This window comes from Erpetoichthys calabaricus, chromosome 1 (assembly GCF_900747795.2).
Source record: "Erpetoichthys calabaricus chromosome 1, fErpCal1.3, whole genome shotgun sequence".
Taxonomy (NCBI): domain Eukaryota; kingdom Metazoa; phylum Chordata; class Cladistia; order Polypteriformes; family Polypteridae; genus Erpetoichthys; species Erpetoichthys calabaricus.
Genome location: NC_041394.2, coordinates 314,910,446 through 314,931,047, shown reverse-complemented (window position 1 = coordinate 314,931,047; position 20,602 = coordinate 314,910,446). Strand labels below are relative to the sequence as shown.

At 34.9% G+C, this 20,602-nt stretch overlaps 1 protein-coding gene across 2 annotated transcripts in view; it reads right to left on the bottom strand.

Annotated features, from left to right (window-relative positions):
• scube1 (signal peptide, CUB domain, EGF-like 1) overlaps positions 1–20,602 on the bottom strand; it is a 527,308-nt gene that overhangs the window by 260,850 nt on the left and 245,856 nt on the right. For both annotated transcript variants that reach the window (XM_028817682.2, XM_028817689.2), the window contains exon 6: positions 6,150–6,266. In XM_028817682.2, the coding sequence (XP_028673515.1) occupies positions 6,150–6,266 (117 nt within the window). The remainder of the gene's footprint in view (positions 1–6,149; positions 6,267–20,602) is intronic.

The following is a 20,602-nucleotide window of genomic DNA, read 5'->3' as shown; positions in this document are numbered from 1 at the left end:
GTGGATAGCGCTTTGAGTACTGAGAAAAGCGCTATATAAATGTAATGAATTATTATTAGGTAATTTGCCTTTGATAGGAGTGATAATGTTTCACTCAAAAAGTAACAAGTGGAGAGAACGTTATTTTCTTTTACCACAGAGCAATCTTCTTTTAGCTACTGTTGAAGATCTTTCATATCACTATCTTATCTAACTCAGTAATTAATAGGGACAATTGTTTTTGATTTACCATTAGTGAACTGTTTTTTCTGTTTTCAGTGTTTGTTGTGGGACTCGGATGATCATATATGATTGACCATTTCTCCTGTTCAAATGACACTGCAGTTTGATTAAGCAGCAGTGCTTTCAGGATTTGGCAGATGTATAATGATTGGAAATTTGGATGTAAAGCAATCTTGTATATACAGTATATATTTTTTTTGCTCCAAAATAATGTTTTCTGTTTAGGTTGCATTTTGCTTTTTTATTTGTATTTACGGCTGGGCTCATAAGTGGAAGTGTGCTTAATTAGAATATGTAGAACATATGTGTTTCTGGTGTCAAAATGACTTTAATTGGAAAATCTACATTGTTGGTATGGGCAAGCCTAACCTGAGTAGTTTAACTGCATTTTACAGAAAGAAAATGGATTTGAAGGACCTGGATTTTGAAATTATTTATGTTTTTGTGGATAATTACCTGCCTAATCCAACTCTGGGTCACAGTGGGCTGAAGCCTACTTCAACAGAACTAGGGGCAAGGCAAGAAATAGTCCTAGAGTGGGTGCCAGTCCATTAAAGGGCCCACTGACAAGCACAATCAACCTCACCCTGGGTCAGTTTGCAACCACAAATTAATTTAAAGTGAATGTGTTTGGGGATGTGGTGGAAAAACAGAGTAGATGGAGTGAAGCTCACAAACACATGAAGTGAATGTGTGCATACCACAGAGTGACTGGGAACAGGGTTCAAATCCAGGATGCTGGATCTGTGAGGTAGCAAAGGTACCTAATGCCATCCTTTTGTGGTCCATTAACTCACATTATACAATGATCATGTCCATTATATAAATAGCAAAGATTCTTCTGCGACAAAGACAAGTTTTTTTGTTTTTTTAAATGACCAGTGGTTAGAATTTCAGGTTAACACTTACTTTAAGTTGCTCACTCAGAGTCATACAGCAAGCTGGTAGTGAGAGACTGAATTAACAACCTTTCAGGTTTAGTTCAAGACCAGTTCAACTAAGGGGCCACGCTGCCAGGATTTGTGACTTAAAAATCTTGTGCAGTAGAAATTAAAACGATAATTAATTATTAATCTTTCACAGTCTGCCAAGCAAAGATGCAAAAGAAAAAGGATCACTTTATAATTTGAAAAACAGCAACTTCTCAAAGAAAAAAAAAATCCCATCCTTTCTTGAAAATAAGGACCTTATGTGTCCAAAACAGCTACTGGCTGGTGAAAAGAATACAGTTGTGTCACTTAATTTATAAGAACTAAAACAAGAAAGCACATTGAATAAACAAATTGAGACAAAATGGTTTAGTGCTTGTGACCTTCTTTTCTGTTTTGAAAATCTAATTATCCAAAGCAAAACATAATAGTTTTAAGTATATTCTTTACAAGTACAGAAAGACAAGAAAATAAACATTCTAGCAAGCATTTGTCAAAAAACCTAGAAATATCAAAATATTAAAGAAAAGTTATTCATTTTTCAAGCTTGATTATGAAAACCCATTTACATCATTTAGAAATTGCAATATAAGTCACTTTGTAAATCATAACCATTCATTTATAAAAGACGGAGGAAGGCATCTGGCATATTCTTAAGTCATTTCAGTTCTTCAAAAATAAAATAAGGTACAATCACATCCAAGTAAAACAGTTTATCTCAGCACAGAAGGACGGCAGCAGATAACTTACCTTTGACCACTAATTTGTCTTTTTGAAATGTAAAACCATATGGGCCTTTTATTCAGCTGTGGCACTGGATTTTGTCATTAAGTTACATGATCATATTGACAATTATGTGAAATCATTCCCCTTGCACAAACATATTTCAATGCATGAGCAATTCATGAAAAATGGAATTTTTCCATATGACAGCTTATTCAATTTTTATGAGTGTAATTTAAATTTTTAAGATGTTCTATTGTAGTTGAAGTCCAAAGAAAATAATGAGAAAATTCAGCATTTATTTTTTCATTTTGACGTTTTTCTTTTGAATATTTTTCACTTAAATGTACTGATTTATATCTGCCCAGTAACTACTTTAGGAAAAAAACGGAAAGGTGTGGTTTAATAGGACATTTGATTTAAGACAGTAACAGAAGTTACACTTGTTATATGGAGAAATCCTTGCCACAGCCTTACGCACTTTCTTTCCGCTCCTTCTATAGCTAATTCAACAACTACTGTATGCAGTAGTTGGCTTCAGCCAAAATGACTTTATACCCAACTTAAACTTTAAAAGCACATTTAATATTCAGCCCCTTTTTTAAAAATTGGAATGATTGTTCATACTATCAAATGATCAGTTTCTTTTAAATAATTCAGCTGTTACCAGTTTCCCCCATTATTCATTTGAGATTTAAAGAGTGTTGCATTAAATAAGTGTAAGTCCAAACTATTGAAAACCACAGAAGAAGCCCCTTTTTCATTAGGAAATGAAAAAAGAGAAAACTCAAAATAAAAAAGAACATAACAAAGGCTCTTATGTACCATTCTTCAGTCAAACAATAAGAGCATAGAGCTGTATGAAACTGCTAGTTGAACCTGCAGTCACAGCTTCCAAATTGTCACCATGTTACTGGCACAGAATGACAAAGAAAATCCTTATGTTAAATGCATGCACACTTTTTCTACAGTAGAGCATACCATTTAAAATTTTCCTGAAGCCATAGACAGAATTAAAAATACATGTTTATTTACTGTAGTTAGGGGCAGATATGCAATAATTTCTATGAAGCTTAAGCTTCAGGACGCCTAATCCCTGAGTGGTCCCAGAGGCAACTTTAGTCCACATTGCTTAAAAATTTTGGATGTCTACTGTATGAAAACAGGATTTTATAAAAAATAATATTAATGATAAAGCAAAATTCAATACAAATTAATAGTTAAAATAAAAGTATAATGTAGGCTAGCCATAAACAAAAACAAAACATTAAAATTAAAGATATTTCATTCTAAATATATTCTAAATATATGGGGGATAATAACTGTTCAAGCTTTAGAGCCCCAAAGATGTAGGTCCGTCCATGGTTGTAATATATAGTTATGTGAAAATGTAAGTATACCCATTGAAATGTTTTTTTATAACATATGTGAACATATCGAGATCTGGAAATCATTTAAACAGCAACCATAAACAAATCTCATATAATATAACTTACATAATGCCTTATTTACATTTTGTGGTCCAATGTATAATTTGAGTAAAAATAAATATAAGTTTCACCTGTGGAATAAGTAAGTCAGCCCCTACATTTATCACTACTTCAAATACCTAAAATTAGAACCTGGTGTACCTGATCAGGCGGAAATGAATTGCACATCATTAGAGATGACCTTGGAGATATCTGTCTTACTTAAACCTCAGATTTTATGTTGGGTTTGCTCGCGGTTGTTGAAGTGTGCGTTATCACCATGCCTAGATCGAAAAAGTTCTCCGGATCCTCAAATAGATGGTTTTAGATGACTATAAGTCTGGGAAGGGATTTAAAAAGATCTCCAAACAAATGGAAATCAATCATTCTACCCTCCAGGAGATTATCCACAAATTCACAAGATTTCAAACAACAGCCGAGCCAGGGCATCCTAGCAAGTTAAGTCTGAGGGCAAAACTCAAGATGCTGAAAGAAGTCTCTAAGAATCCCAGAATTTCATTGAAGAACTTACAGGTAGATCTTACTACGGTTGATGGCAAAGTGCATGAGTCTACCATAATAAATCAGATGCACATTTAAATTTATGTGGAAGGTATGGCAGGAGAAAACTGTCCTGAAAGAACCAAGCAAAACTAAAGTTTGCTCATGAACACCTAGGCAAAGGCCTGAACTTCTCGAACAATAATCTCTGGACAGACAACTCAGACAGAGATTTTTGGTTGCAGTGCCTGAAAGACAGAAGAAACTGCAAAGCATGGTGATGAAAGCATTATGGTTTGGAGATGCTTTGCTGCATTTGGGTCTGGCTGTTCACCATCATAGAATCTACTATGATTTCTTCATTGTAGCAGAGGCTGCTTGATGATAACATGAGACCATTTGTCAGATGAATGAAATTCAACCAGAAGTGGATCTTGCAACATGATAATGAGCCACTAAGGAATGATTGAAAAGAAAGAAATGGAAGATTCTGGAATGTCCAAGTCCAAATCTGAATCAAATCAAGATGCTGTCGAGGGGATTTGAAATGGGCTATGAATTAAAAACATCCCCAAAACATCGTATAGCTGAAAGAATTCTGCACAGAAGAAGAGGAAAAATCTTCTCCCAGTTGATGACAGAATCCGGTAGACAGTTATTGAAAATGATTACTTGAGGTTGTTTCTGCCAAAAACAGCAATGCAGCAGGGTGTACTTTTTCCAAGAGAATTGTATATGTGTTCATTTTTTTATTCAGTAAACTATTGCAAATTTATTACATTACTTTTATATAAGCATACCATTTAAATGAAGACCAAGTCTCATATTGACCACATATGCTAAAAAATCATAGGTGTACTTACTTTTTCACATGGTGGAAGCTTATATATTTTTCTCTTTGGGAAGACGAGGACAGAAAGTACAGTCCATTTTTAATCTCCACATGGAAGAACGTTAGAGATCAATACATTCAACAGATAAACAGCCTAACAGACAGATTCCAGAATACTGTGTTCAATGCAGAATTTCTTCATATACAGTCCATACTTTCTTAAAATGCTCTTGAAATATTTGCTATATACATATTAAGATTTGGAAATGGGAAGTGCATCACTGGAAGCACCTTTTTTTTAGTTAATGATTTAAAGCTGACTGTTACCTTGCATATGATTTTGAAGAAAGGAAATATAAATCACAAGAACCTAAACATGTTCCACAGAACACAAAAGACATTATAGAAATATACGAACAAGAGTCACTGATAATTTTCATAATGTCCCATTGTTATCCTACAACCTTGAATTTCTGATATATTTAGTAGGAATATAGTATACACTAGTATAAACGATACATAGGTTATAAACAAGACTCAAAATTATTAATTATTAATTAACTACATGCATAAATTATTTATTCTGTCTTACACATTTGGTAAGCTGCGTGTAAAGATTCAGCCACACAGCTTATCCACTTGAACAACATGGCTGAGCAATTTGCTCAATGTTCCTACCACCAATCATGTTCCTCCATAAACATATCTGAATAAATAACATGCATGCATGCTCTTCTGAATGGAAATTTCAAATGAAGAGGGAAAACTGTTCAGATCCTGGGGTTTTTGAAACAGTTCTAGCAACCAGGATTTTCTCATTAAGGTATTACTTTTTATTATTCCATTAATAATCTAAAAATATCTAAAAATAAACAAAACCTAACTTTTTTTTTTTAAACTGTGTACAGACGTCTGTTCCCTAATACACTGTAAAATGTCATGAGTTCAAGGGGACACAGAAAAAGGCAAAACTGTTTGCCTGTCCTCTCTCCACAGAATTTAAACTTTTCCTTCATAATTGAGATCATAAATCTTCATCCTAGATCTGTGTTCTAATGAGGGACGAAGAAAGTAAACAGGGAAGGAAGGAGAGATTTTTTTTTGAAGAAGAGAAAGATACAGAGCTTGAAGACCCTTATGAACAATAAGATTATGAGCAAGAGCATACAAACTGTCTACCAGGAGCTTACATAGCCATAGGGGTTATTGTTCCTTACTTTCACCTGTGTTCTTTCTACTCAGTCCTTTCAAAATGCTATAAATAATTCTAAATTTATACAAATGTATATATATGCAGTAGACGAAAACCTGAAAGAAATTCTAGCTATTTTCTTTTCTGTTACTGTTTAATATAACAAGTGAGCTACATTTTTACAGAGCATGATAAACAATAATAGTGATGTTTACTTACCAATGTCACATTTCTACAGTGAAATTTAGAATATGAAAAAAAAAATACTCTTGTTTACTTACCAATGCACGTTTTACTGTCAGAGTGCAAAGCGTACTTCTGATGACAGCCACAAACCGGGCCATGGTCAGTGTCATCGCATGTGTGCTGACAGCCTCCATTCCCATAGTTACAGGTTACTAATTGCATACAGAAAAATGTAAGGTATACAAAAAAGTAAATTTTTATCCCTGCATTAGGCACCAAAAAAACAAAATGAAATCACAGAAAACCCTTTGATTGTCACATAATTAATTTAAGAACTGATAAAATTAAATAAACAATATTTATAAATCACTTTCTATTGATATATAGTGGAGAGCAGTTAACACAAAATCACTTTTTAAACTATGTGTTCCATTTCACTGACATAATTACTTTAATAGAAGTCTATCTATTAATTTTGGAAAGAATTGTATTCATTACATGGCTACAGGGAGTCAAAGCACATTACAGGAGCATTACAGGAACATTCAGTACAAGGCAGGAAGAAACCATAGATGTGAACACTACTCCATTTCAGGGCACATTTAAACATAACCACTTATTTAGAGCTGCCTGTTAACCTAACATGCAGATTTTTTGGGATGCTGAGATAAACGAGAACATCTAGAAATGCTATTAAATGTAAACTCAGTTCTGACAGTGACCATGCCATGAACTGAACCCACATCACAGTAATGTAGTACAGTTAAATATTATGCTGTGTGCCACACTCCATAAAATTAGGTTAATGTTGCTGTCTTACACTTCAAAACTCATAGATTCAAATTTTGGCCCAGTCATTCTGAATGTCGTCTTTAATTTTTTAGAGTTTGCATATTACCTCTGCTTTCATATTGGTTTCCACTGGGAACTCTGGATTCCTCCTACATCTTAAGATTTAAGTGTCAGGCTGACCGACAACCCTAAATACTTCAACCTGAGTGATTGTGGGTGTGCATTTTAGTGTCTTCAGGGATGAACTTCTTCTCCATCCAGGGCTGGTTACTGTCTTCTATCTAATGCCACAAGGATTGACTCTAGTGATTCCATGACCATGCATTGTTATAGAAGAGTTCAGAAAATAAATAAATGAACAAAGCTATATAAATAGATCATTACATGATATAAATTTGATCATTTATTTCCAGAACGTTCTAATAAATGTATCATTCTTTAAAATATATTTTACTTCTTCGTTGCTTTGAAGTGTTATAATTTCATAACACCAAACATAATAGAAAATCTTATATAACTCATAATTAGACCATAATGTAAGTACAGCAATGGGATAATTAGAAACAGAAATTTAGCTTCTAGCAACTGATTTTTTGGCTTATGATAACAATGCAGTATTTTAAAAATTATGTAGTAATATGTGTCTATACAGAGTTTATTATATGAGACCAATTAAACTAGTGTTTGGTAAGGTAGCATACAGTATATAGATCTTTGTCTCAGCTTACCGTTGTCATAGGATCTCAGTGACATAAATGGATTGTCATCTTTAAAACATTTAAAGATTTCTATGACACTCCAAGCTGTTAATTCAAACATCTGAATGAATTAACTATTTGTCCAGACATTTTCCAGGCACCAGTTAGTGTCACAATACTGCCACCACAGTGATCCTGTACTATATTGCAATAATGTTATCACTAAACAGTCTTTGTAAGGATGCATGTAAGGTATCTATAGCCACATCTCCAGATCTAAATTGTAATATGCTACAAACAGATATGGGAATGTGATAAAATAGATATTCTTTGGGGCCGTTCATTTAAACCGTTACAGTAATTCTCCTATATAATGTAAGATGAACGCACAGCCAGTTGATAATACCTAGTATAACACTATCCCTCAAACTGGTATAATTAGCTTTACATAGATCATTAAATTGGTCTCATCTCATTAAAACTCACAAGTATGTCAAACAACCGAGGAACACCTCACACCTCAAAACACGTTTTCATTTTTTATCAGCTAAGATCGAGGAAGCAGTGAGGCCAAGACATGCCCAGAAATCGCAGGTCTAAAGAAAAAAGACCTGTCCAGTGAGGTCCAAATTGGATATGTCAGGTCATATTACCTTGGAAGACAATATATGACAGCCCACAAGAAAGCAGGTCAGATTATGTCTAGTTGGTCAAGAATGAGGAACTCCAACCTGCAGTAGGTGCAATCTCTGTTACAAATAGTCTACTTCCTTATGATGGGGACTAGGGATTAGTAATTTACTGACTGACAAATCTAATAACACTAAAAGTTTTCCACAGAATAGTAGATTAGCTGCTGTTGTTAGGAAAAACCTCTAGAAAGACATGTAGCATTGCTGAGAGCTCCTCCAAAGTTTATTTGACAGTCAGCTGTAGAGACTTATTGGAAGTAAAGACATTTTTTTACATTTTAAATAGATTGGTTCAAGCATGAGTTTCATTTTTGTGTAGCAGCACACCCTTACTGTAAAATTTTTCTTAAGTTTTTTTATGTATTTGATGGGATAGCCTCTTATTAACCTTTTCTTCACACGCATAAAAAGACTAACATGCTTAGGAGATACACAATTTCTTTCATGGTCAATAAACTACGTTACTGTATGTAGAGCACTTAAATATTCATTATCAATTTTTGAGATTGTGTTTGCAATTTATTTTTACATGAAAATAAAAAGATTATTAAAGAAATTTTACCCAATCTTTACATGTTACACCAGATAGTTTAAATGGTTCCTTTGTTTCAATTAAAATGGAAATTTTGGAAAAAAAGGAACTTTCTAATTATAATGGGTTAGTTGATAGATTGTCAGTTAAATATGTAGTAATTAAAAATCTAATTCCCAGTTATGGTCAGAAAATGACAATGTCATCATCAGTAAAAGATATGCTATTTAATGTCAACAGTAAGTAAGTTTCCAGATGAACAGTAATTCAAGTAAACAGTAAGTTTAAATTTGCAGATGATACCAATCTATGTGGTCTTTCAGATAACCTAGAATCAATTGAATCATTATAGACGGACTTGGACAGCATACAGATCTGGGCAGATGAAATTTAATGTCAATAAATGTAAACTATTACATGTAGGAAGTAAAAATGTTAGATTTCAATTTACAATGGGGGGTCTGAAAATCAAAAGTACACCTTTACGAGAGAGGTTGGAAGTGCGTGCTGATAACACGTTGCCACACCCACCACACAATGAGCCACCTTTATTGGGACCCGAGTGCAACAGGTGACACCTCAGCACCACACAGGAACAGTGTGAGGTTTTTTTACAGTAGCTGGGGTGCCAATCCTGCCACCAACCCTCAGGTTTTCTCTGCAAGTTGGAGGATCTGCTTGCAAATTAATGTCATACCAAGCAATTTCAGGTCAATGCCTTGCTCAACGGCAAAAAAGGAGTAGAGTCACTTCTGGCATTTGCAGGACTCGAACCGGCAACCTTCTGATTGCTGGCACAGATCCCAAGCCTCAGAGACACCACTCCATCCACATGAGAGAGAGATTGGATGTTATTAATTGCCAGAGAGTGCTCAGAAGCCATTGAGAAGGTTAACAGAACTGTTAGGTTATATAGCACGATGTGTGAAGTACAAGTCCAAGGAGGTTCTGCTCAATCTTTATAATGCACTGGTGAGGCCTCATCTGGAGTTCTGTGTTCAGTTTTGGTCTCCAGGCTACAAAAAGGACATGATTCCGTGGCTACAGGGGATGGATTACGAGGAAATATTAAAAGAGCTTAGCCTTTTAAGTTTAAGCAAAAGAAGATTAAGAGCAGACATGATTGAAGTGTTTAAAATAATTAAGGGAATCAGTACAGTGGATCAAGACTATTACTTTAGAAAGAGTTCATCAAGAACTGGTAAATTTTGTCCAAACATTAGGAAGTCTTTCTTATCACAGAGAACCATAGACACTTGGAATAAGTTACCAAGTCTACTATGATACATAGCAGAACTTTATGGAATTTCAAAACTAGAGTTGGTTATTTTAAAAGAATTAAGTGGATAGATTTAGGGTGCTTATACTCAACACACAACTAAACTCAGTCACACCTGGACAGTTTAGTTGCTCTACTACCCACATCTCAGAGTTGTGTCAGAAAAACATATTACCCAGAGAAAATCCATATGGACACAGGGAGAAATTACAAAGCCTATGCAAATGGTAATTGATGTGGGAACTGATCCCAGATCCCAGTAATTGTGAGGCAGCACCATTAACCATGATGCCATCTTATGGCCTGGCCAACTTCTTTTAAACAAGAGATGACACATTTACATATGTAAAAGAATCAGGAAAACAATAATAAAAAAATCAATTACGTTAACTTTTTACAAAAGGCAAACTGGGACAAAATCAAACTAAACCAAATCAGCTCTTCACTCTATTTCATGGGCTGTACTAATTGTACTGCATTTGTTAAAGTCAAGTAAAACTAATACAAAACAAAACTGTATGCAGTAAAATATAACAAGGGAAGCATGAGGAATGTACAAGGAAAAAAGAAAAAACAGTTGCCTAACAATATTCACAGACGAAAAAACAGACACTAGTCAGACTGGCAATGTCACCTTCATGTTCAGAAGCTCCACAGGAGGACACTTTTTAGTCAGAGTAAATATGTTTGAAAATGAGACATTTAACATGAGATAATATTGGACCTGCCTGGGTTTGTTCCTGCCTTGTGCCCTGTGTTGGCTGGGATTGGCTCCAGCAGACCCCCGTGAACCTGTGTTCGGATTCAGCGGGTTGGGAAATGGATGGATGGATGGATAATATTGGACTGGACATTTCCAAATTTTATGTGATAACATTATAACACAATACTCAGCATTAATGCCTTATATCTCTATGGACCTGGGCTTGGATTCCTGTCAGAAATGTGTGGAGTTTACATGCTATACTTGTTCCTTGGTTGGATTTCTATGGGTAGTCCAGCTTCCTTTCACAACCCAAAGAAACATTATTTGATTGGCAGCACTAAATTGGCCCATTGTGAGTGTTTCTCAAGTTGTGTGCAGTATTTGCCAGGTGTTACAGGGATAGACTGCAACTTGCCCATGCCACTTTGATGTACTAAGCAAGCTCAGAAAATACTGTAAATGGGTTGGTTATTTTATTAAAAACATTTTTACTTAAAAAACAATTGACATCAAAGAGGTTGTCTTCTAACTTATTATGCTTCTATAAAAACCAGACAGATAAAGAACAATTTTCCCCATTTCCTCTCCTAAACCAAAGCAAATTTTTTGTTGGCATTAATGTATATACATATTTATGCAACTACATAAACAGGAGTGGACAAATGAAGGTTTAAAGTTGTGAGTATGTGAAACACAGTTTATTCTTGCATTATTATTTATTAATTAATTATATTATTTATATGTAATATTTGTGTTCTTATTTGCTTCTTCCTCTTCTTATTATTATTATTGTTATTAGCAAGTAGACTTGAAGAATGTGTAAATAATGAAGGCTGGCAATTTGAGCACTCACAAGATTGCACCTAAGTGCACTGTGCCATTGTGACATTCTTTTTTGTTAATTGAGTTAATAAAGCTGTTATAATAATCATAACCTGAATGTGTTTTTCCACATAAACAATTGTAAACCTAGTTTTGCCCTCCCCTATATTTGCGTGCCATAATCAAGTTATGGACAAGAACTGAAAGAACATATTTGTTGTTTTTGATTTTATAAACAGTCCAGTTTATTTATTGGGCACGCATTTATCGGCAAATGGAGACAAAAAGCTTCAGCAATGCAGCCAAATTCCCATTTTTGGGGATGTCTCCTCCTTTGAACTTTATCATACTAGGGGCTCAAGCTCAAAACATAATGACAGATTTTAGCAGCAAGATGATATTCTGCTTGTTACTATTGTCCTGTTGGCAAAGCTAAACATTTTCAGGGTAAGAACACATCTTTGTGCCGTTTTGGTGCCTTGTGTTATTTACTTTGCTTATTTTTTAAATTTTTTGTTTATTTTTTATTGTTACACTGGTGGGCTGACATTTCCCCACAGATCCCAAAATGGCTGTAGGGGATTTCCATCACTTTATGAAGAAAATTGCTTAATGGTATGGTGCGTCAGCTGTCCTGATCAAGGTTATTATAGTTTTGCCTTTTTATATTAGTTTTTATTTCTATATTTTTTCTGACCTTATTTAGAAATTCAGTTTAGTTTTAGTTTTCCTTCATATCATATTTTTAGTTTAATTTAGTTTTTATTTCACAAAGACATTTCTATTTTATTTTCACTAGGGGGTTTTGCCCCCTGCTCGTTTCGCGAGACAACACCACCCCCAACAATCCTGTGCGTAGCCACTTCGCGTCTCTGCTGCTCGCATTGTGAAGAGGGGCGCAGAACGTACCCCAAGTAGATGCGGTCGCTCCTCCGAAACACCCTCTTAAATGGTGGTACAATGGAACACAAATACAGTTTTGTTTTTTTTAACCTCCTCTTTGCTCGATCAGCAGCTGGCTTGCTGCAGCTGCCATGCTATGTGATGTGATCTGCGTGTTGCGCGGGGCACTTCTGTCATATCACCTATGTCCATATATTCAATCTCTTTTCACTTTTTCCTTTTCATCAATATCGCAATGAATTTTGATTCCGTGTTTAGAATTACATCGTGACAATGCAACGTATAACGGCCCATAACTGAATATCGTCTCTTTCTCTCTACAAGAAATGTGTGTGACAAAATCTTGCAGGACATGAAAGTGTCTCTCTGAGAAAATCACATCTTGTCTCCTTCCAAGATTTTTTTTTTTTATTATAGAGAGATATCTATTAGTTTCAGCTTTAGTTTTAATAATTATGGTAAGGTTAAAGAGCTACTACGGAGTTTCAGTTTTGTGTCATAATCAGATAGAACTGTACATTTAACGGGTTTGGATGCGAGTTTAATGTTTGTAGAAGCTTACTACACTACATGATTTACTATCTGGTTTAGTTTTTGTCTGATAAAAACAAGCATAATCAAAACCAGATACTGAATATGAACAATTTTACACAATTTTATAATTTTTAAAATATTTTCTATGTCATTTGTGCTGAAAAAATCTGCACTCACTGCTGGCACTTTTTATATTTTCCTTTAATTGCCCAGAATGTGCCAATTTGTAATGAAATTTAAGGTTTGAGGGGGTTTTTTTTCAAACTGTCTACAGCACACTATATATCGCTTTGTATTTCACATGCTTTATGCGCCCGTATTCAGCTCGCTCTGTCACCGCAAATGCTGTGTGAACACCTGCCCTCCATCACCAGCAGCCATTCACGTGGCTTGTGGTGGATGACTTTCTGTTTTAGAGTTAAAAGTTACAAGGGCTAAAGACTAACGGCAAGAATATTCATTCAAAAACAAAAACTAAAAATATTTTTTAGTAAAGTATTATTTTATTTCAGTTAGTCTTTCAGGCTACTTTAATAGTTTCGTTTGGTTTTAGTTTATCAATTTCAGTTTACGAAAATATTTTTTTAATAATAGTTTCAGTTTTGACGTTTTTGTTAACTATAATAACTTTGGTCCTGATTTTTTTAATTTGCCAGACTCTGTAGTTTTGAACTTGAGGATATTTTTTCATGTGCCTGTGCTTATACACATACATTTCTTTAGTATTTTGAGCACACTGAACAATTTCATGCCACTGTTTATTAAGGTTGTTGCCTTCTCGCTATTTTGCCATAATGGTGCTTATTTTAGTTCTCTTGTATCTAGTCTATGTTTAGACAGCTACTCATATCTACCCAGGCAGGAACAGGTGAGCAACAGAGCTGACCATACAGTATGTCCTCTGTGATTAACTCCTTTTTTCAGGTTAGTGTTTAGGTTTGTCTGGGCTTTAACAAAATATTGCGTTTTTTTGGATTTTTCTCTCCTCATCGCTGCTAAAATCTGTCATGATTCTTGTTTTTGGCAGCGTGAGAATCATTTTTGCATATCTTCTTTTTCTGTTTAAATTAATATTTTGTTTTTTGTTATTGTTTAGTTTTACCGTTATGATGACAACATCATCCATCGCCTTTTTTGGATTCATTTTGTCGTTTATGATGATTATATTTGAACCACATGATCAACAGCATTATGTTATAATCTGAATTCATTTTTTGTCATGTTCCTGACTGTTATTTATGGTGTTAATTTCAATTCCTCTTTTAACACTAACTTTTTACTCTGTTTTGAGAGTTTTCCTGCAATGTCAGATACAAACATTTTGTGGATAATTTGGTTAGCGGTTGTTAAAGGGTTCCCAAGATAGGATGACCGGAAGTGCATGTTACTGGTGTGACAGTATGAAGGTGCAAACAAATCAAGTGGTACGTATATGTTTTTAAATTTGTTGCCATGGATATATTCTTTCTCTCTTTTTTAAAGTTCTTTTTGCTTGGTTTCTCCACTTACATCTACAGGTATCTCCCTGGTCATTTTCTAATTATCATTGTGGTCTGCCATTTTTCAATCTAATGGCAGAACAGAGTTATCATCATAAAATTACTATTTATAAAAGCAATGGAATTTAACTGGTATTCATGCTTTGGGATAAATTTTTTAAAAAAATTGCGCTTGTGCTCTCATTTTGCTATGGCTTCGGAAACTTCTTATTAGCCTGGTTTTGACATTTAGCTTTTGATTTTGACTACTGGCTGCATTAATCATTTTGTTTCTCTTAGTCTTTTATGCTCATTTAGGCCCCTGCCGGTAACAAGTCCTATTATTTTTTTAATGCTGGATTGTTTATGTCTATTTTTTATTCATAAATATATTATTTTAAGCATTTATTTTTATCTTAATTATTTTTATTATTTTTTAGGTAGTGATTGCCATTTGTTGGCCATCTTTGCATGGTCACAGTCATGTTGTTTACAGTTGCTTTACCCATTGCCACTTATGTAACACGGGGTAGGGTCACATGACATACCGAGTCATCATTCCACCCCCATATACGAAGGCAACATTACATACTCATCTTGTAGCTTGTGTTTCTTTTGCTTTCTTTTTTTGATTACAGAAATTCATTTTGTTGATTTGGCTCTTGACCTTAGCTCTCCTGTTGTGTTCATAAGGATTACTTATGAATACTTTGAAATCAATTAAGTGTTTTTGTCTGGTGCCTAATGACTTACTGGTACCAGAAAACCTGCACATATGAAATTCCGTTTAAGTCATCTTGATATCAAGTTATGCAAGACATTAAGCTTTTTGGGATTTACCCTTATTTTTAGCCCTCTTGCCTCAAAAAACCCTCATTTTTAGACTTTTTTTCAAACATACAGTTTTTTATCCAGGAAAGAACACCCTTATGATACAGAGTAAATCAATAAGTGTCTTCAGCAAAAACGATCAGAAGGATTTGAAATTGTGCATACCACATCAACTAACCCCTGGGGTTCACCGCCTAATTACTTACAGGGACTTATAGTCAGAGGTTACTGTGTGCAGAGGGTACAGACCTATAAATACCTAAGAGTGCAGCTGGATGATAAACTGGACTGGACTGCCAATACTGATGCTCTGTGCCAGAGAGGACAGATCCGACTATACTTCCTTAGAATAAGGAATAAGATGCAATAAGATGCTACAGATGTTCTATCAGACGGTTGTGATGAGCGCCCTGTTCTACGCAGTGGTGTGTTGGAGAGGCAGCATAAAGAAGAGGGACACCTCACGCCTGGACACACTGGTGAGGAATGCAGGCTCTATTGTAGGCATGGAGCTGAACAGTTTGACATCCGTGGCAGAGCGACGGGCGCTGAGCAGGCTCCTGTCAATAATGGAGAATCCACTGCATCCACTAAACAGTGTCATCTCCAGACAGAGGAGCAGCTTCAGCAACAGACTGCTGTCACTGTCCTGCTCCACTGACAGACTGAGGAGATCGTTCCTCCACCACACTATGCGACTCTTCAATTCCACCAGGCAGTAAACGGTAACATAATACATCATTATAAGTTGTTAACTGTTATCCCTGACTTTTTATAACTCTTTAATTTAATATTGTTTTTATCAGTATGCTGCTGCTGGTGTATGTGAATTTCCCCTTGGGATTAATAAAGTATCTATCTATCTATCTATCTATCTATCTATCTATCTATCTATCTATCTATCTATCTATCTATCTATCTATCTATCTATCTATCTATCTATCTATCTATCTATCTATCTATCTATCTATCTATCTATCTATCTATCTATCTATCTAGTTACTCATTTTCACAAAACTTTTTAAAAAAATGGGTCTCATTAATATAGGCATGTGGAATGTTGTTTTATGCTATTTGGAGGTAGCTGATTATGAGTATAACATTTTTGACATCTGATTCTTTACTGGTGGTCCTAGCCCTCTAAGAGACATTCCCAGAAGGTTAAAAATGACAAATTTCAAACACAACCATGTAGGGGTATCATTTTAGACTATTTCAAGTTCAGTGATTACAAATGTAATGTTATTTTGATACTTTACTAGGCATCTAACTTACTATGGGGCTCTATTAGTGGGTGAAAAATAACACATTTCTATTACAATCAAGAATATTTACCCTTTAGATAGATAGATAGATAGATAGATAGATAGATAGATAGATAGATAGATAGATAGATAGATAGATAGATAGATAGATAGATAGATAGATAGATAGATAGATAGATAGATAGATAGATAGATAGATAGATAGATAGATAGATACTTTATTAATCCCTTTAAACATTTAAATTGAAGCACACATTTTAATATTGCAAATATCTGATACAGTTATTCTTGTTTATTATATACTTCTACCTCATGAAGGAAATCATTACATTTCTGTATTAGGATGGCTTACGTTAATTCAGAATTTTTTGACTTTTGATTCAGTCTAGCATTTTGTCTTGTCACAAATTTCTCTTGCTTAAAAATGTAGGGACTCCTCTGTTTCTTATTTAACTATGAGTTTGCTCTTTTCATTTATCCTTTCATTTTTTGGTCCTTTTTCCCACAAAATCTAGGTGTACATTCTCTATAGCAAAAACTCAGTGAACACTCTTTAATTCTGAAGAACTCCCGTCAAACTTTTGTCAATGCAGAAGAACATAATGCACATTTTAATATTGTATTTATTGCCTCATTTTTCACACATCTGTCTTGTGAAAGCACAAATCATATCTCTATTAGTGAAGTTCATGCAGAAATTAATAATTGCCCACCAAACAAATAAAAAGAATGAGATAATAGATTAGTTTGTACATGGAAATTGACTGCTCCTACCTGAAGAAATAAATTTCAACATAATTCATGTAAATTCAATGAAAAAAATTGTTATGGTGTATTCAACAAAGAATTTGGATGCATTTCAGAGTAAATATTGCAATTGCAGACTAAAATGCATCTTTAATAAGAAGTATGTGTTAGTACCATGTGATTAAATGGACTGGAGTCTATCAAGGGCTAGTTGCTGCTTTGCTGCTGAACAGGTTGAGACCCCATTTCCATGAACTGGATACACTGAATTTGATAATGGATTGTTATTTAGATGGAAGGAGGAAGTGTTAATTTAACATTGTGAAACTAGCACAGAATTCTTTATTTAAACTATCTTGTTGTTTAAAGTAATCAACAGAAAGAAAAGTTGTATTGTGGTCTTAAAACTTCCTTGACCCTGAAATGAAATTTAGACATGGACAAAAGTGACTAAACCAGCTAACCAGAAGATGCTGGTTTCTTATTGGAAGAAAAATCAAAAACAAAAAAGAAGTCTTTGTCAAAGGCTTAAAGTTAAAACAGAAGAAAGCATTTTCTATGGGGTTTGGGTTGTTTCATAAGCCAGAGGGTGTAACCACAATTGGAGTTGGACATGAATTGCAATGAGTCGTTCACCAAAATTCTACTACTTTACCAGAGGCAAAACATCAAGATGAAAATGAGTGAAAGCAAAAGAACTATGACCTGAAACTGGAAACTTAAAATCATGTAACTACACTTGTTAAGTGATTAAAAATCCATATCTTGAACAAATGGACTCCTTTGCTGCCCTTTACTTTATTAGTAAGTGTTTGTGAAACTTGTCTGGGAGGAGGACTGTAGCAACATAGCAAGATCACCTAACAATCCCTTCTCTGCCCATAGCAGCTTATAAAGTGGTACGTTTTACACAAAAGAAGATTAAAATCTTTCTCAGAAACTGAAATACTAGAGTGTTGTACCATGTTAGCCATTATGAATTTAGCAAGAAGTCAGGAAGAATGACACCTTTTATTGGCCAACTAAAAAGATTACAATATGCCAGCTTTCGAGGCAACTCAGGCCCCTTCTTCAGGCAAGATGTAAGAAACTGAAATAAACTTCAAATTCATATATAAATCCAATCTCAAAAATGAAGCTTTGTCAATATTACATCTAAGAAACTTTTCCAATTCTTTGTTTGCAAATTAGTTTGTGGAAAATTTCTTGAAGCAATGTTTTACCAAAAGAGAAACTGTGGACCACAATTTAGGTACATATAATTTTGGGAAACTATATAATAAAAAATATTTCAGTTATGAAAACTTCAACTAATTGTGGAGTTGGAGATAATTTTAAGGATACAAAACTGGAAGCGTTTGAAAAAATCTAACAAATTCAAGTAATGTGGCAGTTTGTCTGCCATAAAATCAATGGTAACATGATTCCATGGTTTGCATGGTGGAGGTAATGGTTGGAGAAGCTTTGTATGACAAGAGTTTGATTATTTAATTCCTACCACATGCTTTAAAATAGCCATTAATAGCCTGTTTTAATGAAGGACACCAGAAAACCTGGAATTAATTCCTTTAGTCATTCCAACCCGCTATATCCTAACACAGGGTCACGGGGGTCTGCTGGAGCCAATCCCAGCCAACACAGGGCGCAAGGCAGGAAACAAACCCCGGGCAGGGAGCTAGCCCACCGCAGGGCTTTTTTAAAAGTAATATTATTTATTTTACTCATAAATTATACACATACAAAAAGCAACATTGCTTTCAATGAAGAAAGGTCCTGCTTCTTCTATACGACAATTAGATGTAAGAACAAACCCATTTGCTAAATTTTCTTTAATGTTATACTCCAAAGTGTTGCTCTTGACTGATGATGTGTAAAATCTTCACCCAGTATCCCTATATTGAAATCATAATGTTTTTAAAGGGGTAATTCCAATGATTTTACTTTGTAAAACTGGAATATATTTCTCCTGTGGTGGTGCATCATGGTGTGTAGATTTTGGGCTTTAGGAGTTCAAGCAGTTGTGAAAATGGGCAGCCGTGGGGTGTCGGGTGTGGAGGCAAGCTGCCTGATTAATTAGCTCAGCTGTTCCTCATCAGCACTCTGTGGGTCGTAAATAAATTGCCGCACTCACGGAAATATAAAGGGGAACCTGAAAGAGAGTTTGAGAGGGATTTAAGAAAGAAAAGAAACAGAGGTTAAATCTAAAGTAAAAGAAAGGAAGGTCATAATTGTTGTAGAGTCCATGCTGCTAAGAGGAGGCAATTGGTCAGGAACAATGCCCTGGGTGGAGTGAGAGGACAGCAGTCATGGGGCAGGGTTGCTCCTACTGAGCATCCAGAGAGCAGGAACAGTCAACCTACCAACTACTCCACAAAGTCACACAGAATGCTGAGGGATAGCGGTAGGGAAAGGGAGCAGAGTTCGCAGAGGTCCCACAGATGCCAAAGGTTTGCCGAGGGTACATGAAACTGATAAAGCGTTGACTGTACCAAAAGGATGTTTTCTCTTGCTGAGTTGATGGTAATGTATGAGCAGAAAAGAAGTTGATTTGGAAAGAGATACAGAGGCTGATTTTTTAATTCTTTTATATAATAATAATATAATAAATAATATTTATTTATTGAAGTTTGGATTTAGAACTGCACTTTATTTATTGTTGACAGTGTTTTGCATAAAAGCATAAAGCCCTGTTTTGCACCTACCTCTAGTTATTATGTGTCCTTTGTTGCCCAGTCCATCCTTTGTTTATGGTTATTTATGTCCTGGGTTCAAGGATGAGTATGCAAGCAAGCTGGCATCCCGGGCACATATGAAGAACATGTATACTAGGACGCGGATATTTGATTTCACAAAAAACAAACCTTGTTCCCTATGGTTTGTTTGCTTCCAAATTGATTTTTGGATTCTAAAATTACCTTAGGTCAATTTGATTTAATACTTAAAAGTAATCATTTGTTGATGTTTACAACCAGCAATGATTTCCATTGGAGTGGGAAAATAAAACAAGAAGTAACTAACCTTCCATCCATAGCTTGAATTTTAATGTTATGTTGTGTACAATTTATTGTTTAAATTGTACTTGTGCATCAAGGCAGAACTAATCCAATTTTCCATGGCACCAGAGTCAGTTACTGCTAGGATTTGTACTTTGTTTTAAATAGAGAGTGGGAACATTAGCCAATTAGGGGTATGGGTCTTGAGACAACTACTTCAGCTTTCTGATTGGGGTACAGAAAAATACATCGAAACATTTCTTTATTTCTCTCTCT